Raw genomic sequence first — 21,231 nt, 5'->3', positions numbered from 1 at the left:
TGAGTGAAAGCGTACTCAAGGGTACACCGGCACTAGTAGGTTTAATCTACCCGAATGAGTTAGAAATCGGATCTGATTAAATATTCATGCAAAGTAAAATAAAAATCTGTAAAACAGATTTTTCGTAGACTGAGAAAATGTCACATATTTTGCCTATTCAACTCAAAATCTACATCCGAGAATCTTTTTTTAAATTTTGCCTCTAAACGCGATTCACTCCTACAAATCGACTGTGGAAATTTCATCATGGGTTGTCCGGTAGGTCTTCGAGCAATCTTGGATCAATGACAGGCTTTTACAACCTTGCGCAGGAATTCAACTGCGCATTCCTTTTATTTCAGTAAGCGTGCGCTCATAGACCATGTAACCTGTGCGAAAAGCAAGAGTTAATCGGAACTCCTGTGCCAGTCGTTAATCGACCTTTTGGTCACATTTTATCAATCCTAGGTTTAAACACACGTTTGAAAGCCTTTTGAAACTAAAGTGGTTTAACGGAATTCAAGTTTTGAAGTTGGTTTCGTTTCTTCTTAGGGTTTCTTGCGTCATTTTTGCTCGCGCGATCAAGTCTCGGATAAACTGTAGTAAGCCACCTTAATACCTTTGCTATTAGTTCTAATTTATAGAGCCAATAAGTTCCTTTTCATCTCTGGTTTGACAAAAGAAAAAAACATATTATCTACATGTTTCCAGTAATGCTGTCTACTGTTGAAGCGTAGATAAACATTAAAAGTCCTCGCCTTGCAATTCGAAAGGAAAGAGGATGAACATCACACATCAGCGGTGGCCACAATTCACACGAGCAAGTGTGGAATGATCGACAAAAGTCGTCATTTGCTCGAGGTTTTTTCTAGCAGAAATCGCTGAGACAAGGTTTAAGTATCTGAAAAAGGAGATATTCAATTACTAGACGTGTCTTATCGTCTACAACATTTTTCTCTTTGCTAAGAAAAGAAAAAAAGACACCTGAAACATATTACGGCTATTTAATTTTAAACCATGCCAGAGACAATAAACAGCCAATCAGAATACAGGAAAGCCGTAATATACTCGACGATATTACACCCAACCTCGCCTTCGTGCGCTGTGGGTGTGTCGCACTGATTGTGTTGGCAACTGTATTTTCTATGGCATGATTTAAACAAGGCTCGTATGCATACCGAGAAAATACAAGTGACTTGTGGTATATTCTAATATATAGATTTAGCCGAGCCTAAAAGCGGAGCGCCTCAGTTACTTTTTGGAATGCTGTTACTAATGAAAATGATCGAACATGTATGTGAGGTAAATTGCGAACTATTTAATAGTTTCAGCCGGAAATAGGATCACATCAGCAGATCGAGGTGTAAGATGGTGTGATTATGAAATATAGAGCCATGATTTCAAGGATTTCTGGGAAGCCACTAAAAATCTTGATCACATAACAGAACTGTCTTCTGTGCGTTTTGGTGGCATTTCCTGTTCTTTCCTACCTTATTCAGAAAGACAAGACATTGTTATTAATCATTATATTCTTTCTTACTTAACATGGGGACTCCCACACAGAAGAAGTTTAAACATTTTTTTTGCTGTGGGGACTGATTGAAATGCAGTGGTTACAATACTCAGTCCCTAAATCTCTAACAAATGAAATCTCACAAAAATACCAAAATAGTATACATATGTGACAAGTTGGAAAGTTTTGTTTTCTAACTTGTCCCCAAAGATACATTTAGCCATCTTCACTTTTGTCTGGAGTCTCCTCCTGCTGAAAGGGTTTGCAATAAGCAAAATCACTCTTGCATGAATGGTAATTAGAATATTTTTTTTGCTGATCATGAATACTTGCATAGACTTCTAATAATAATTTTACTATTCAATTTCAATGTGATTTGTTCTTCTTCTTGACTGAGATTGTGGACTACAGGAGCTGTTATTGGGTTCCATTAATTAATTTTGCTATGATTAAATTATACCAAGAACTATAAGTAAGCTAAGAGTAAGTTATATTATGTACATGCATTTTGTCTGCACTACACAACCAAATGCACTCAAAGGTTATGAGGCATAGGTACATTTGTCAGAAGAGCCCAGCATATCCAAGATATGTTTTGATTGACACACCAATTAAGATAATTTACAGCAAAATGGATAAACAATACATCAATATCCTACATGCACCAAACTGGACATAGGGGTTATGAGGCAATCATTTAAACAACAGATTGAAATAATTTATAAACAAGAGAACACTATTTGTACAACAGTAGGGAACAAATTAGCCTTATTGGACGTTGCGAATGGCAAGGCTGTCTGTCACCATTTCGTGTTGGCAAAATATTAATTTATGCCATGTCCAATGCAGATTATCACAAAATTGATTTACAAACACGATAAATATCATTTTAAAGCCAAAAAAGCAATTATTTAAATAAACCATGAGTAAATTATCTCTAAGAAAAACTGATTAATTTAACAGGCACCTTAAATAATTAGTTAATATATGTGTTTCTTAATAATGTAATACAGTGTATCTGTCACAATGTTGCAGCCATGATATTACAACACACAGGATAGGTTGCAGAACTCAACTTCTAAGTCAGTTAATTCAGTGACCTTGGTGCAGAAATTATAATCCCATCAAGTTGTCTGTAAATACAGAGAAACCAAATAAATCATTGCAATCTTAAGTAATAAATTATTGAACTCTTTTGCATGTATGTACAGTGTATGTTCCATTAACATTGGGGATCTCTCAGAAGCTGCATCCATCATAAATTAATTTGCTCCTGCATGCATTTGTTTATAGAACTTTTCACACTTTAATATCTCTGTCATACTTATAGTGATCTCTGTGTTCCACAACAATTAGTACACAAGAAAAATACACTCAGTAAGATATTGTTTACAATAAAAATCAATGCCTTTAAGCAATCATAAGGACTTTAAATTTACATTTCTTCAGAAATATCTCACCAGGACACGGTTGCTTTGAAAATCTTTGATGTCTTAATACAGGCTGCCCATGTGTAAACTGTTCATATATTGAATGACAGGAACAGACATGTAATCATACTGTAGCTGCTACTTGAACACCACTGTTATTCAGATAAAAACGAATCGATTATAATTTATTATAATCTTTACACACTAACAGATGACATTTCTTTGATATACAGTGTACTTCATTGTTAGTTGTTTACTAAGTGTTAGTGAATCAAATGCTAGGGGCTGGTACCCCCAGGGGGGCACTGCCATATATGGGCTATATAGGTATGTGCTGTTGTGAAGGGTATGGTTTTCAAGCAGTTTACTCTAGGATAGGGTATATAAATCAGAGCGTTTGGGTCTAGAATAGGGTATCATTTTTCACAAAACTGACTAGTTGGTTGAAGATTTTATCTAGACTAAGGAAACCAGGAATTGCCACTCAAAAATATAAAAAAATCAAATCAGCAAGTTTAAATTTACGCAAACCAGCCTCAACAGTGTCAATAGATGGGGGGATTTGGGGAGTTTACTCTAGCATAGGGTAGCAAAATTCAGCTGAACTAGCTCTGGTATAGGCTAAGGGTTCCAGGGTCCAAGCGGCACATCTCCACCCAGAAATTCCCAAAGTACCTCCCCCGGGCTGGTACCCCAACTTTCACAGTGGCAGGCTCTGCCCTGAGATGCAAAGAAAACTTAATAACTGCAATGAACTCGGCAACTTGCTTTTGAGATCAAATTCAATTTGCTTTAAACAAGAAACTGGAACATTGCAAGTTAAAACAATGTTCCCAGTCCCAATCAAAGGGCCATCCAGGCTGTTTGGTTGTACATATACCTGTACAACTGCATATGAGTTCAGCTGCCAAAAGAAAATCAGAGTTTGTCAGGATAAATACTGATGTTCTTGCTTACTACATGTAAATCTGAATGTGCAGTACCAGAAGATATTCACACCCAACACCCATTCATGGCCAGTCTTCAAAAATTCCAAATTAAAGTATCAGGAAGATAGAGCTCTAATAGAGAAAAAAACCTCCATGTGGGGTTTGAATCTTTTCTTGAAGAAAACAATGTTTGAGAAATCATTAATTACAAAATAATGTTTCAGAAATATCTTACCTGGTAATTCCAACTTTCAGAAAATTTTGTAATCTAGACTGTCTGGCCACTTCATATATTTGACAAGTTGACACTGGGCATGTTTGTCAATTTGTGGGCTTCAACATCACATTACAATAGTAGCATTGGTCAACTAAAAACAGCATAATTTGGTTAATTAATATACACTGTACATTATTACGTTGGAATATTGGTGTAGATAGTTGCACACCAACAGATACAGAACCATCACATATATAATATGATATTTTTAACCTCTCTAAAATTTCAGATTATTCAAGATTAACATGCACATACATCATTAAGGACAACCCTAAAAAGCTGAATCCAGAAACCGGAATTCGGAACTGGAAACTAGAATCCTGAATCCAGATATTATGAATGATGATAGAAATAATTCACTTCAGCAATGTCTAATAAATAATTATGGGGAAAAACTATTTTGCTGTTATTTACTTTCTTAGCTTTACTTCAGCTACAAACTGTAATTGCTAAAAAAATTTTGACTAGTTCTGAACAACCCTTAGCTATACATCTGGCCCAATTGTTCAAAAGCTGGATAAAGCTATCCATTGCCTGAGCAGGCTAAATAAGTGTCTAGTGTTTTTCTGCATTGGCATGTCAGCGAGTGCCTTCATGCAGCTTTGCCTCTCATGCCCCCAGTCCAAACACAAGAGCCTGCTCAAAGGCTTAGTTACCCATCTTTTGTTCAACCTGGTTCTGGTGGGAGTGCAGTTCTTGTCTAGATCAAATTGCTATGAGAAGACTGGTGAGTAGCACAATAACAACAAGCTATTGTGGTGAGTTTCTGGCAGTCTAACAGTCTTTAAGCATCTTTTAACAACATGTGGTCCGATCTGTTAGCAAGTGAGAAGCAGACGGAAGTAAGTGTGCAACATTTCTATAAATTGTTTTAATATGATGGCCGCCAAGAATATGAAATGCTGATTTGTCACAGTATCAGTGTGGAAATAGTGTTCACCCGGAACTAGTTTGGTATCTGTTGGACAAATCAAATATTATATTAAGATGAGCCAGGTTAGCCTTTGAACTTCGAAAGTGGGGGGCGTGACCATCAATGTACAGGGGGCTGCCACTGACAGACATCCTGTTCTCTATGACATTTTCTATCTTGTTCAGTATCTACTAGACATAAAGGGTAAATTTATACCTCTGGTAAATTGCAGATCGCTTATTAAACAAAATGGCAAGAAGATCTTTTAAATCTTATAACTGCACTTTTAAAATTTAACTGTTTTGTTAATACTACAGTCACAACGCAGTGCACATTCCAAAGCAGTCCTTGATGATTCATTGATTACTGTAAACACATCACTTGATCAACACAAACTGTATCATATCTTATTGCACCATCAGTCTTAGCCTTTGCAAAAGCTATGATGATGTAATGGTCTTAATCTGGAAGTTCGCTCGGCACATGCCCATGAATGATACAAAAGGAAACGAGTGTCACGCTATTAATAATGCTTTTAATAAACAGCTTTCTTCCTGAAACGTCAAAATTTAATTTGCTTGCGCTTTGAAGTACATGTAGTCACCTAAGTCACACAATCAGGGGGGTTTACGTTATCCACAGCTAATTTTGGAACGTTTGTGTTTTTTCTCCTAGCACTGACTTAAACATTGCAAGTTCTGGCAAGCTCTCGTTTACCTCGGCAAATACTTAATTTTTCTTCAAATCTCTTAACTCACTGCGATCAAACAGCCAAAGAATTCGCTTCATTTGCCGAAACCCACAAGAAATACTCACAAAATTGCACATAAATTAATGATTATTGCTTCTGGCGAAATAAACTTGCAAAGTAAACATGATCTTACAGTGTATTTGTCATGTAGCGAAAATGAAAGCTGCAACGTCAGCGCATTCCATGGCTGACGTAATACCCTTTTTTAGCGTTTTTAATGTTTTTATTATTTCCCTTTGAATCCAATGCTTCGATAAAACCAGAAGAAAATATATATTATACACATATAAAGAAAACAATATCCATAACATTGTCCTTGTATTAACGTTTCAACAGCTTATGGCGAATAAAAATCACAGGTTGCGTGATTCAAAATTTGGCTGAGAGGAAGTTTGGGTCTGGTCACCGACCACAAAAAAAAAAAAAAACACTGGTAGAATATGAACCGTGCTTGGCCCATGGCTGTGCAGTTAATTGCCAGCAAGCTTATTTTAGACGCTCTCAGGGTGCTTGGAATTGAATTATGACGCACTTTACAAAGATTCTCATAATTACAGCCCTCACTAGAAATAACGGTTGCATGAATTTCAACAGATGGGGGATTTTTGTGCCAGTTTGACGTCCTTTTTACTTGGCTGCTTATTTTTTATTGGCAAAAACGTAAGCAAAACAATTTTCGAGTATTTGAAGAACCTGTTTTCTTCGATTTGTGGATTCTGGTTTCCGGTTACTGGATTCCAGTTTTTCGTTCTGGATTCCAGCTTCCAGTTTCTGGGTTTTAGGGTTGCCCCACCTTTAACAGAGTGTTTGCTTTACATTCAGTTTACACATGGCTGTTATCCAGCATAGGCAGACTTATAAGTTTGCCTTCAAAAGTAAACTGCAACAACTATTGCATCTTTCATCACCTATTCTTGTGATGAAATGACACAAAATCCAAGTACAAGAAGTCAAAAGCATAAAACAAACTTACCTGGTAATGCTTACAGTTCCTCTTACTGTCTGCATATGCCTTCCATAAACTGGTACTGCCTGGACAATGTAATCATTATTTTTGTGATCACACCTTAAAACATCACTGTTATATAATTTGTCCTGAAAAAGCAATGCATGAAATGTTATGCCTTTGGCACTCACCAAATACCTTTACATGATGTACAAAGTGCACCACATCAACATTCACAATTCTCTTTACTTTCACTGTAACTTTTTTTGTGTCATTTTCCCTAACTTGAAGACAGGACTTCCACATTAGGTGATAATTTGCCTCTGAAATCTCTATGAATTCACAGGGAGCGATAACAATTAAATCGTGACTAATTTTAGCAAAGGAGGCGTTCAAATGTCAGATTTTAATGTTAAGTTTATAACTTTACATTACTCTTCATATATATATATAACCTCTCAATAATTGCACCTGTAGACAGAAGGTGTGCTGGGGGAAGACATGTTCTAAACTTTCTGAACTTTTCCCCCTTACCTGTAATAGGATGACTATTATGAACTACGATTCGCAACCAACACCAACATCAGGTTATGTATACACATGTATATTTTGTTGTCTCCTGTAATCATAAAAAAATAAAAATCTAAACCCTCCATAAAGTTCATACCCAATAACACTGCCACATGTAGCGCTGTTACTGGGAATTAATTTAAGTGAAACTGTTGAAACAGCTCTGTCAAAATTGTTTCTAGCAGTTAAGGCAGGATAACAGAGTATACACGTAGTACACAGCAAAGGCCAGAGATACACACATGTTGGTCATTAGTTAGGATTTTGTGAGCTTCTGTGCTAGGTATGGTGGAAAATAATGGACTATCAAAAATGAAGGTTCCTAAGACATTTTGACAGAAATGAGAAGAATGAATATATAAATTTACAAAAGAAAGAGAAGTTCTTGCCCTGTCTGTGGTGGTTCGGGCGCAAGTAGACCAAAAGAGCTTATACAATAACAACAACAAGATTTATTTCTGCTCCCATTTTTCCGACCACATGCTTCGGTTAACCGCATCCCATAATAGACCAGTGATCATGTGACTGACACGTCACAACAGAAACACTACATCTCCACCTAAGTTATTACAAACGTCAGCACTAGAGAAAAACTAAATGAACAGTATTACAAATCTAATTAACAGTCCTTAAAACAAACAGTCTCTCTCTTTATGTCTCTTGCACATTCTAAAACTAAGTGCATACGTAGTCTTTTAAATAGGCGGGTGGTTGTCTAGAGCGCGCAGGTCGCAAAACAACTGAATCGCCCGGCAAAGGGTTGGGTGGAGTCTCTTGCACCTCTGCTGGCTGGCTTGCAATTGTCATTGGATGCGTTTGTTCCACCTGGTCTGGCTCTTGGGGTAGTTGTGCTGGCTGTACCTGGTCTTCCTTTTCAGTGGTTTCAGGTGCAACAAATTTCTTCATGTGGGCTATGTTTCGCATTTTATTGTTCCCATTGGTATCTTCCAGTATGACGGCATTTCCATCTTTGTGAACGACCTTGTATGGCTCAGGTTCATAATTGGGTGAGAGTTTGTTCTCTCGAACCTGTTTCAGTAGGACTTGATCACCCTCTTCAATGTCGCTGAATTTGGCAGCGCGTGTTCTGTCTGCATACTCCTTCTGTCTAAGTTTAGCATGAGCATCCCTCTCTTTTAAGAGCAGCTGCCACTGTGCTTCAGTGGCTCGATCCTTAGGGATTTGGACTTTTGGAAGTTTGTCACGTAGCTTCCTCCCCATCAGTAGTTCTGCTGGTGATATCCCAGTAACAGTATGAGGGGTAACTCTGTACTGGAATAGAAAGTCTGCGAGTGCTTTTCGCCAATCTTTACCCTCTAGGCGCGCGATTCTCACGATTTTCAGTAAGGTCTCATTGCAACGCTCCACCTCTCCATTGCTTTGGGGCCAATAGGGCACGCCCTTTTTGTGTTCAATTGCTAGATACTCTAGGAATCCCTCGAATTCCTTGGATGCAAATGGAGGTCCGTTATCACTACGGACAGTCTCTGGTAGACCATGTGTTCTAAAAATAGCCTCCATGGACTTGATTACATTTTGTGCATCTGTTTTCTTGAGAAGGACAGCTTCGATCCAGCGAGAATAGTAGTCTACAACTACCAGGAGGTGATCTCCACTTGTAATCTCGAGAAGGTCAACTGAGATTTCTTGCCACGGGGAGTCTGGTAGTCTGGTTGATCTCACCGGCTCTGGTTTGGATCGGGGTCCGACAAGTTGGCAGGGGTGACATGTTCGTATTGCTTGCTCTACTTGCTTGTCCATTCGTGGCCACCATACTTTCTCTCGCAACCTGGCTTTAGTTCGGACCATACCTTGGTGTCCTTCGTGAGCCAACATTATGGTGCGCTTTTGAAGGCTCTGTGGAATGAGGATGCGGCTTCCTCTCATCACCACCTGTCGTATCACCCACAGTTCATCTTTAACTGCTTTGTAAATTGTGCCTTGTAACTGGCTCCAATCATCTGTCATTGCAGCCTGCCGTAACATCTTTAGCGTTGGGTCTTTTTCAGAAGCGATTTCAACTTCCTTTGGCACCAACGCAGCTGGTACAGCCTCACTTACTACGCTGTACGCAAACTCTTCTGCAGCTTGAGTTTCGTGATCATGGGTAGTACCCACCGGTAGGCGGCTCAGGACGTCTGCAGCATTGTCCTTGCCCCGTATATGTGTCAACTTGTATTGGAACTGCTGTAAGTAGAGAAGCCATCTTTCTATTCGTGCTGATTGGGGCTTTGACTTTGCTCCGAGTACGATGAGAAGAGGCTTGTGATCAGTGCAGATTTCAAAGCTAATGCCATAGAGGTACAAGTAGAACTTTTCACAAGCCCACCTTACAGCCAGAGCTTCTCTTTCAAATTGGGAGTACCTCATTTCAATCTTACTCAGCTTTCTGCTGGCATAATATATTGGCCTGTAGCTTCCATCTTTTTGCTTCTGTTCCAGAATCGCCCCAACTCCCACTGGTGATGCATCGGTTGTCAGACGAGTTTCTGCGCCCTGTCTGAAATATGCCATCACTGGTGCACGAGTCAGCCGGTCTTTTATCTCTTGGAATGACTTTGCTTCCTTTACTCCCCACTTCCACTTAATGTCTTTTGCGGTGAGGTCCCACAATGGACTCGATATTGATGCAAAGTTGGGGATGAACTTTGAACAGAACTGCACGGAGCCAAGAAAACTTCTTACTTCTGATGGGTTTTGGGGTGCTGGTGCCTCAACAATAGCTTTCACACGTTGACTAGACACTTTCAGCCCTTCCCCAGAGAGTACATCACCCATGTAGATTATGCTGCCAACACCAATTTCACATTTATCATAGTTAAGCGTAAGCCCACTTTCTTCAAGCTTGCGCATGACCCTCTCTAAGTTTTCGTCATGCTCTTCATCATTTGTGCCAACAACTCGTAGGTCATCGTGCAGGTTGTATGCCCCTGGGCAGTCTTGGATGATCTGCCAAACAACTTGCTGGAATTTTTCCGTGGCCATGTTTACACCAAAAAGCAGGCGCTTGTATCTGTAAAGGCCATTAGGCGCAGCAAAGGTTGTAATGTCCCTTGAGTCTGGGTGTAACTCGATTTGGTGAAAAGCCACATTTAAATCTAATTTAGAGAAAACTTTGGCATTCGAGACTTCTTGGAGTGTTTCCTCTACGGTGGGGACTGGGTGTTTCTCCCGCACAATGGCTTGGTTCGCTTGTCTCATGTCTAGACAGATTCTAATGTCACCGTTAGGCTTCTCGACCACTACTAAGGGGTTGACCCAGCTGGTAGGTCCCTCTACTTTTTCGATAACATCAAGCTTCAGTAACTCTTCCAATTTCTCCGCGACTTTTTCTCGTCTACTAAAAGGAATTCTGCGTGGGGGTTGAGCAACTGGTTGTACTTTTTCATCAATGTGTAACTTGAGCTGGTACCCTTTGAGCTTCCCCAGGCCCTGGAAAACTTTGGGAAACTTTGCCCTTAGGGAGGCCTTTCTATCTGCTTGTTTTGGATTGTTACTAGCACCATCAGATTCAACATCACAGCTGTTAACAGGGATACCAACCCTTAAAACACCAAGCAACTCAGATGCATCGCGGCCTAATAGCGTCGCAGCTTTGCCAAGCATAACATAAAACTCAACATTCAGGGACTTTTGGGTTTGTGGCACACGTACATCAAGATTACATTTTCCTTTGATCTGGAGTGGCTCTTCAGATGCATAAGCAAAAACTCTTTTGTTGCACTCCAACAATTTAACATTACCCCCCGTTACAAGGTTAAATACTTCTTCGGACATTAAATTACAACTAGCACCAGAGTCTATAATAACGTTGATAGTCTTATCTGCAATCTCCAGCATCAGAGTGTTCCCGTCATCTGTCTCCCCAGTGTAGAACACGTAGAAATCATCCTTCCTTGCGGAGTTTCCAGTAGTCACGTCTTCGGTTACTTGGCGTACATCACGTTGGCCCTGTGAACTTCCTCCTCTTCGTCCACGGCTTTGCTTTCTTCCAGAGTTTCCACGGTATTCGTTTCCACGACCACGACTCGAACTGCGACTAGAATCTCGCCCTTTACTCTGTTTGGAGTGACAGCACACTTCGAAATGACCCACGTTGCCACATTTTCCGCATTTGTGGTCACGCGAACGAAGACATTCCTTCGCGAAGTGTCCCGCTTTATCGCACCGCCAACATTTTCCCCCTTGTTTGGCGTCTGGAGATATGTTATTCACTCGGCCATCACGGATAAGAACGAGGGCTTCTTTGTCATGGTATTGACTAACGATTTCCAATAGTTTGCTCAATGTTAATGTTTCTTCGCGATACAACTTGGCCTTGAGGTTTTTGTCTTGAATGAAAGAAATCGCACGATCTCTCACCTGGTTGTCCCTTTCACCTTCGTATTCACAATGTTCGGCTAATTTCTGCAGGCGTGTGATGAAATTGTTAATGGTTTCTCCAGCGGTTGGTTGAGCTGCGAGAAACGCCTGTCTTGCCATCGGCGCGTTTTTTCTCGGTTTGAAATGTTCGGATAGGCTGTCCATAGCTTTCTTGTAATCCTTCGCTTCGCCTCGTTTGTCGGCAGGAATTGAGTTATTAAAAACGTCTCTGACTTGGGGCCCGGCGAGGTGAAGTAGAAGCGCCTTCTTCTGTGTTGGGTCGCTGATTCCCGAGGCAGTCACGTACAATTCGAATTCGTCTTTCCAAGTTAGCCATCGTTGTGCGAGTGTAGCTGGCTCGCCCACAGCGTTGAATGTTTGTAAACCTGGCAGTCCGCTCAAGGATACGGCCATCTGTGCGAGTTTTCCACTGTTTAAACTCGTTATCCACTTTTTATCCGGTTTTCCTCGTCGCCAAATGTGGTGGTTCGGGCGCAAGTCGACCAAAAGAGCTTATACAATAACAACAACAAGATTTATTTCTGCTCCCATTTCTCCGACCACATGCTTCGGTTAACCGCATCCCATAATAGACCAGTGATCATGTGACTGACACGTCACAACAGAAACACTACACTGTCCAGTTCTCTGTCATAAAAATATCATTTACATACATTCATTACATGTGGTTTGTGTTTAAAGCTGATACAATGCACACTCTGATTGGCTAATTCTAGTGCATTATTTACATTTACATGGTATACGTTGGTAAAATCATAAAACATCACATGCGACTAAAATAAAAACTAAAAACTAAAAAGAAATGCCTACATGTAATTCATAATAATTTAAAATACTTAACACTAAAACAGATCTAATTCTTTACTTTATTCAAAATTATGCCCATGGGTCAATTACGAGCATGCTAAAAGGTCCTAACACAAAGTAAAAGGAAATTAAGAAAACTATTGCTTTTTTCCTGAAAATTGTAGCGACTGAAAACAATGATTGAACACTCTGAGAGTGCATTCTATCACCCTGACAAGATAAAATTTAAGGAGAATAGAGAATTCACAAAGTTATATTACAAAGGAATTGGTACTGGACAGGACAAAGGAAACAGCCAGGAAGAAACTGAAACTTTCTTCGACGAGCAAAAAAGTAGGCATGCACAACAAAGAAAACAGTGAGTGACATTCGGTTAACGGGTTACAGTGTAGTTAATAACAAAATTAAGTGAAGAAAAGAGTAGAGAGAGAGGGTGCGTGTGTGGAGAGAGGAGAGCGCTCTCGCCAACTAAATTGTGTATGTAGGTATGTATGTATGTAAAACCTATTTCTAATACCGAGAAATGGTCAGGGCAAGAACTTCTACGGCAGGTATATTTTGCAGGGTGCAGGGTGCAGGTTGCAGGTTGAAATGTAATTATAACTGGAAAACCGCTGGCACTTGAAAGAACGTACAGTTGGTAGAATTACCGTGACTGTTACATGACGCTGTTTACAGTCGCTCAGAAAGGTGGCTTCCACCTAAGTGCCAAACCGGCCGAAGCGATGGGAGGAGAGTATAATTATTTCAATGATTTTAAGCCTGCAACGAATTATTGTTTTTGAAGAAAAATCTGAAATATCATCTGAAATATCTGCTGAATTTGGTTTCTTCTCAGTGAGTACCAAAATGAAAGCACACTGAGCTTGCGCTAGTATATTCCGTCGGTTAAAATCTTATATTATTTCATTTCTTTATTTATTTGCTTCATTTGTGATGGCAATCTTCTGTTGTTGAGGTAAGACTCGAGCCAAATCTGGAATCGATGGAGACATCTGTGGAGCGGCCATCCAGATCGCTTTGAAGAGATTTCACCAGTCCCTGCGTGTCGATCAATAAGTACTTATAGCGGATTGATCGTGTTTTCGATGGACATGAGAACATCGCTCAAACCAAGTGCGATCACAAACATGTTGGGAAGCGTACGAAGTCTCTGGTTTCTGTACACGGCGTAACAAGTTAGAAGATTTTCAAAGAAGGCCTAAATATTAATAACAGCGTGTTTTCACTACGTTAAAGAGGCAAACTACTTTATGTAAGAACCCCCGACGAGTATATAGGTTATTAATTATTTTTAGTGCCAGCGGTTTTTCAGTTATAATTAAATTTCAACCTGCACCCTGCACCCTGCACCCTGCAAAATATACCTGCCGGAACTTCTACGCCCTAAATTTTTTCTAAGTATGTAAATGTCATTTACACTGTTCAGTTTACCGAGTAAAGCTCTTCGCATTTTTTTTTTTTCCATTAGTACTATCTCACTTTTGAGGCGCATTTCCATATTAAGTGTAAATACTGCATATTTGGGGAATAACCCATGTACCCCCAATCAAAAGCAGTGGCACTAATAAAATGAAATAGTAAATCAAAATGAAAGTAGAGCTTTATTTGCACACAGGATTTACATGCACAATCGTCTACTCGACATTTGGACTATATAAGCATTTCACCAAACCGAACTAATTGGACAGACAACAAAATAAAACGAGGAAATCTACATTATAAACACAATAATTATGCATATCACTTCATCTGAGTATCAAAAGCAAATCCCTTCTCAGTGAAAGGTAACCGAATGAAAGAGAGGATAAAGAAAATTCGTTTAACCTTGCAGTGTTAAAAGTTTAATAATTATTCACGCTTAAATTTGAATATTACAGTGTGCATTTTTGCCGACGGCTTAATTTAGCTTTGCAGTCATTTTATCGGCGGTAGCTTTGCTAGTCTTCAACCAAATTTAAACCTGGGAATTCACCCAAGCATTTCGCCAAACCGAATAAATTGAACTAACAAAACGAGGAAATCTCCATACTTTGTAATCACAATATGCAAATCTTCACATAGGAACGTTGAAAGTAAATTTAGCAAATCCTGTTCACTTCGGCTTAAAATGGTTTGTACACCTTTCTTGGTTTTCAACAACGGAAGAAGAAATTTTAGCAGTCTACGAGGCGGCTGTGCCAACTAACACAGAGAAAACTTCAAAACTCGCCCGGCCGTGTTTACAAATACGGTTTTGGTTAAGCTTATTTTTAGACGTGAGGTTATAAGCTTAGGTTGACAACGAATATCGACAGAGAGCTTAATTAGTTTACAACTTACAACAACCTCCACAAAGCGATTCACTTGCTATTGTTTAGAGATGAAAGAAATTAAAACGACGCAATTTATAAATTGTCTCACAGCATGGCTTCAAATAAGGAAGACTTTCAAAGGATTCCAATTGAAAATAAGCTTATATCGCCGAGGCAACTTGTTAATTTTCATAGCAAACGCAACAACAAAAGTCACTTACCGCAAGTTGGCAATATCAGTTCGGCCAGTGTAAATCTTCCAGGCAGAAACTTGCAGCAAAAGTTGTGAAGACTGAACTGAACTAATCTTTTCGACAGATCAACGAATCAACCACTTTTTCCCGCTGTGTTTACTGTTTTGTAACACTCGGACATGTTTGATTTCTCTTGTTCATCACCTGACCAAATCATGTGACTTTTCTTGCACGGCTGCACAGCGTCACAACGCGCGAATTTTAAAAACTTGGCACTGCAGTCTTCTGAGTACTTTCACATCCTATCTATGGCCCTCGTTAGCTTTGGTTAACGGTATTGTTCGTTATTATTTCACTTCCTTTCTCTAACCCTTGACTCGCTATAATTCACGGCATTGTTCAGTACTGTTTCGCCTCCTTCCCCAGCGCTGGCCCGCTCTTTTTCGCGATCTTCTCCGCTACTTCTTTGCCTGTTAATTCTTGCTTTCTTTTTAATTCCTTCAGTGCAACCCCATCAGATCAACCTCCGCTATCGTTTGTCGACATAACAAATAGAAATGCGTTTTCTTTTCTTTAAAAATCCCGCTAAGAAAAATGGCATTCTTCTGCTAGAGACCGAGGGTGCATGTCTCTGTCGTCCTATTAGCTGGAGTATGGCCGCCATGTTGGGCAACTCCGCCGTCGCCGTCGCCGTCGTCGTAGTCGTCGTCGTCGTAGTCGTCGTCGTCGTAGTCGTCGTCGTCGTCGTAGTCGTCGTCGTCGTGCGTACGCGCCCACGAGCAATACCGCTAGCCATTAAAACCATGAGAAAATTCATTCATGCGTTTCCTTTTCCTTCCCATATGAGTATGGGGCTCCGCTTAGCGGCCCTTCGGGCCGCCGGAGCTCCGTTATGATATACACCAAGAGACAACTAGTATGTACTGTACGTGTACCAAGTACGGGTAATGTGGTAAAAGAGAACATTGATACGAGGATCATATAGCTCTATGGACAGTGTTGGAGATTGGCAAAATGCTGAGATCACTTGGTCTGAGTTGGTAAGACCGACATTATCAATGCCCGGTGGCAGTTGCTACCATGATTCCATGCATGCGCATCCACACACGGATCTGGGCATTAATGCAATGCCCAGTTAACACGTAGCATTTCCATTTGGAATTGAACACTGTCGTTGCATATTTAGCTTAAGCACGTTTCTGAGCCATCGATGGGTCGAACAGATTTAGACAATCGTGAATTTTGCTTGTAAAATATAAATTAAATTTTTACTAGGCGCGGACCTCGGCGTCGTCGTCGTTGCTTAAGCTCCCTACTATCCATCAAAAAAGGGCACTTAGAAGATTTTCATCCATAACTGCTAGCACAGTTGAAAGTTATAAAACAAAAACATGAGCAAGGCTGTTTCATTGACAGTCCAAGCTTGCTTTTCTGCCTTGTTCTATAAATTTCAACTGTGCTGAGTAAAGATAAAGAATTTTTCTTCATGAAGTGAAATAAGGTAGTGAAATACGTTTCCCATTCCATTTCCAATATTCATTTTTCATGCTTGCCTTTGCTTAAGTGTCATTTTTTTTTCAACTGTGGTGTAAACAACACGTGGTACTGTGCGAGTCCTGCATATCAATTTGAATGTTGTGTAATACTACATGGATGTTTAGCAGCAACCTATCACATTCCCTTCTAGTCTTTGCTTTTGAACAGTAGCTAAGCTGCTCAAGCATCACATAGCTGCAGAAAGAGACCGGTATATAGTAGCCAAAGTAGGATGTACTTTCCTGACTAGCCTAAGCCTAAAACAAAACAAAACAAACAAACAAGAAACCTAACAGCTTACATTCCGTTTTATTGAGGGTGATGGAAAATGGTCCAGCTGCTTTCTCCAAGGATCTGGCAGTGCAGTAGTAACACCCATAGCTGCTCTCTTTGACAGGTTGGATGACCAGATTTGTAGCAAGAGACTCCTTAACCTTCACATCATTAAATGTCCATTCTACTTCAGGTGGTGGATTTCCACTCACAGGGCAGCACAAGGTAACACTGTCACCTATGTTTGCTTCGTAAAATGTCTTTGGACACAAGGCATCGTCTTTCACGACATCTAAAAGAAATATACATAACTGACACAGTAGCCCAAAATTACAGTCATCTCCTTGTTCCTTACCCCAAAAGATGTGTGTATGTGAGAGAGAGAGAGAGTGAGAGAGAGAGAAAGAGAGAGAGAGAGAGAGAGAGAGAGAGAGAGAGAGAGAGAGAGAGAGAGAGCGCTAGATGAAATGGCACATTTAGTTACATTGGTAACTCAATATGGCGCACGTGTAACCCAGTGTGGCACGTTGGTAACTCAAAGTAGCACATTGGTAACCGATGTGGCACATTGATAACCGATGTGGCACATTGGTAACCGATGTGACACATTGGTAACCGATGTGACACATTGGTAACTGATGTAGCACATTGGTAACCGGTGTGATTACATTGCTAAAATTAGAACTGATTGAAGTGTCAGTGTTTCACTGAATAACTGATTGTTGTTGATTAACAGAAGTGAAACTGAAATCAAGTAATTTGCCATAAAGTATCATTATACATAGCAGTGCGTTTTTTGCATCATTTGTTGAATAAAGCAACTGACTTGTGTAAAGCATTTCGCTGGTATTACTTCGCTGCGCACGCTGTACGCCGCAGTAGAAATGACGTTGTAACTGTCTAAGTTAGATATTAGTGACGTTTCCGTCAGATTGTATTTCAGAACCTTGTGCGTTTTTACTAGTCGTCTGTGTGCATGGTCTGTGTTTTGCGTTTGCGAAGTTGATTGCGTTTATTGCGAAGTTTTTTGGATCCTGCGTTTATAACTGCTCAGGCGTACAGAGAGGACAATCGGTAAGCATGTGTTTTTACCTTTCTCAGTTTCATTTCGTTGGTTTTATTTCTAGTTTAGTTGTTTTGCCGTTTCTTGCGTTCGTGATTTTATCATATCTAATTATTTTTGGGCTTTGTCCTTTCGTTTCGCTTAGACTAGATTTTTTTCTTGTATTTTAGTTTGACGGTTTTGAGCATTGGAATATTGTAATAAAGATAAATCATTGGAAATCAGCTCGAGGTCCAGTGCTCTTAATCAGTGCTTCGACGTCCTTAATTCTTTAATTCTGAACTTGCGGTAATGGCGCCTGGAGTCAGTTACAGACGTTATTGTCAGTATAGCACACGCTGCCACCAGGAACCGTGGGCGAGTGCACGTGGTTTCATTGCAAGTTTTGGATATTTTATAGTGTCATTTCTGTGGTCTAGAAGAGTGTAGACCACGGAAAATGTGTTCATTCCTTCCTCGATCCATTTCTTTTTTTTATCCAAACATGAAGTTAAGCTAAAGCTCTAGCAGTTTCACACATCGCGATGGACGCGTCCGCGACACAGTCTGTCAACATTCTAGAGACATTTAACGCGTATCAGTACATAATTTATAAGTTAGATTTCCGCTCCTACAATTTCCACATCTTTCTATTTTCGCGATCTGGTAAAGGGGAGGTTATTGTGTATCGTTTTATGTCCAAACATAGTTCAGATCACTATGCCTTTTTGTCACGATTCCTTGTCACTCCTCGCCATCGATGCGTCACCATGCATGAAGTTGTAGATGAATCACTGCGTAAAATATGTCACATTCAACAGAATGTGCCGCAGCATTATCATCCTTTAGAGACCCTAGTTGATGTATGTAGGGGAAATTAAACACTTTTCTTGCAAAACGCAAGGAATTGTGGTCGGCGGTAAGATTGAGAACGAAAGGAATTGTGGTTATGCGCAAAAGGAAAAATTAACATGCGCTATTTTCCATGTGCTTTCTCGTGATGAAGCGAAAGCCAAAGAGGAGAAAAAATGACAGCTAAAAAATCACCCCTAACGGCCACTTTTCTATAACGTACACCTCAGTATTACCATCACATATTTCCTTAAGTATCATTTTAAATTTTGTAACCGTTTTATTCATATCTACGTAGCTTCAGTGTAGCCCCTGGAGAAGGTTGGTCCTGTCTTACCGAAATATTGGGCATTAAATTTGCCCTTTTTAGCCGTCCAGTCAGCCTTTCAATTGGTTTTATGCCTTAGATTTTTTTCGTTTGAACAGTAAACCGACACATAAATTTTAATCTTATTGAAACCCACACCTCCAACGGCCGCGTTTGTAGAACGGCTAGAGTGGCCGTTATAGAGAGGTTCATCTGTATAGGCTCAAATGCACTATTAAAATTCACATTTCCACAAAATTGCCTTGCACGTCCAATCATTTTAATTAGGCTGAACAAATTTCCTCTAACCGGACAAGGGCTTTGAATCGACCGGTTCTTTTCACCTTGAACATCTACACATGTAGGCACAGCTCATCGCAGAGAACGACCCCACCCACTGCAGGGCTGTTTAATTTGCAGGGTTTAATAACTCCTGTGATTAAACTGTTCAAAGTTTATTTTTATCATGAAGCCGCCTCCAATTACAACGGATGTGTTATTTTCCTGAACCATATTTCTGGAATTCCAACGCCAAGAGTCAAATAATTATAACACTGCTGCATGCACGAGTGAAACTAAAAGAAACGCCCGTTTGTCTTTGGCGTCATTTTACTACAACTACCAGGATTCGTTACAATTTTTGTCCCAGTGAGAGTTTCAGGACAATTTAACAATTTTAAATGTAATTTAAGTCATTGAGAAATCTCAACAATATAAAAGAAGCTATTAAAATTATGAAAAAACAAAAGCTTGTAGGACTGATACATCAATTGCTTATACACAGTTCTTAAACTTAGTTTTGAAGTGTGTTCTATGTTGTGTTATCAGCCACACTGTAGCAACAGGAACGGTGAACGTCTATGAGATATACACGCGAGACTTCGCACTTTGATTAAATGTCGCTGAATTCACGGTATGGCTAAAAGAGCATAACACGAATTTGGAATAGTGCAATCGTTTGTTTATCATTTCTTTTCATGTTATGTTCGAAAATTTCATCTGAATTATACATTGTCAATGTTTTTTTAGAAAACAGTCCTAATAAAATACAGGTGCTGATTGGTTAAAAATCGTGTTTCTAACGCGATAGAAACACAGAACTAGCATGAGCTGTTGACGTAATGATGGCGCGAGCAAAGAGAATTTACACGTTGATAATCAAAGTTAACAAGTTGTTTTCCTTTTTTTCGTCGCGGTGTTTTCTAAAAGAAATAGAAATTATGTTCTCCGTATTTCTATCGAGTTTTAGTAGAATTCTACTAGTATACTAATGCAAATGCTGCAATCTGATTGGCTAAGCTACTCGTGTACTATTAGCCATTAGAGTGCAGTAGGTGTCGATCGTCCTCGAAATGCGACTTTTTTATTGTTTTTCCGAAGTTTTGGCAGAAAGTTTAGATGTAAATAGATAATTAAATTCCTGACACGACTGAAAAAAAAGGAAATTGACGGTTTCTTGACTTTAAAAACTTGAAATTATTGAAAAACCGGGTGCGCGCGCGTAAACAACTGCAAAATTATCAAAGACAATTCAATACGTGCGATTTTGTTAAAGCCTAAAGTTCAATAATGTGGAGAAAATAATTGGAAACCGTTATTTGCGCTAATTTCAGTTGGAATTCTACTAAAACAATTAGATTATTCGCTCTCGATTTCTAGGAGGTGATAGTTGATTCGGCCTCATATCACTCATAGAAATCTCGAGCTCATAATCTAATTGTTAATTAATATAAATCTATTATCGTTCTATCACGAGTGCCGTTCTCTGATTGGCTACACTACTATCTGTTCTGTTGTAGATAGTGATTTGCGTAGCACTGTGCGCTGGGAGCCGCTTTGCGTTTTTGAAGTGTCTGTGAAGAGGACTTTGTTAAAGTTTCGAACGACTAATACATTTATACTAAAACAATTAAATTATTCGGTCTCGATTTCTATGCATGATAGTTGACTCGGGCTGCGCCCTCGTTCAGTGTTGCACGATAGAAATCTCGAGCTCATAATCTAATTGCTAACTACAAACACTCGTGAAAGTTTGGGAGAGCTCGAAAAAGCTGTGGAAACACTTGCCCACGGCTCGTTTTGTCACAGCATTTCTCGTTCTCCCAAACTTCCACTCGTGTTTCTATAACTCGAGAGAAACACGGTACATGTTTTCTATTTCTTAAATAATGAATTAGTAAAAAAGTATGGCACAATGTCTTTGTCTTTCCTGATTTTATCAATAGTTATCTTAGT

The 21,231-nt window shown here is 39.6% G+C and overlaps 1 protein-coding gene and 1 long non-coding RNA gene across 2 annotated transcripts in view; both read right to left on the bottom strand.

Annotated features, from left to right (window-relative positions):
* Positions 1 to 1,697: 1,697 nt before the first annotated feature.
* LOC145492567 (uncharacterized) lies at positions 1,698 to 15,665 on the bottom strand. Its single transcript, XR_014050022.1, has 6 exons — positions 15,014 to 15,665; positions 7,273 to 7,357; positions 6,766 to 6,887; positions 4,087 to 4,219; positions 2,961 to 3,074; positions 1,698 to 2,592 (listed from the first exon to the last, which is right to left on the bottom strand). It is a non-coding gene; the product is annotated as an uncharacterized LOC145492567 (long non-coding RNA).
* A 76-nt stretch (positions 15,666 to 15,741) lies between these two features.
* The window catches only part of LOC145492374 (neural cell adhesion molecule 1-like), a 43,123-nt gene continuing 37,633 nt past the window's right edge, over positions 15,742 to 21,231 (bottom strand). The window contains exon 4 of the mRNA XM_081471821.1: positions 15,742 to 17,087. Coding sequence (XP_081327947.1) covers positions 16,780 to 17,087 — 308 coding nt within the window. The 3' untranslated portion in view covers positions 15,742 to 16,779. The remainder of the gene's footprint in view (positions 17,088 to 21,231) is intronic.

Source organism: Orbicella franksi, chromosome 7 (assembly GCF_964199315.1).
Source record: "Orbicella franksi chromosome 7, jaOrbFran1.1, whole genome shotgun sequence".
In the NCBI taxonomy this organism is placed as follows: domain Eukaryota; kingdom Metazoa; phylum Cnidaria; class Anthozoa; order Scleractinia; family Merulinidae; genus Orbicella; species Orbicella franksi.
Note: the sequence above shows the minus strand (reverse complement) of the source record. Positions and strands in the feature narration are given on the sequence as shown.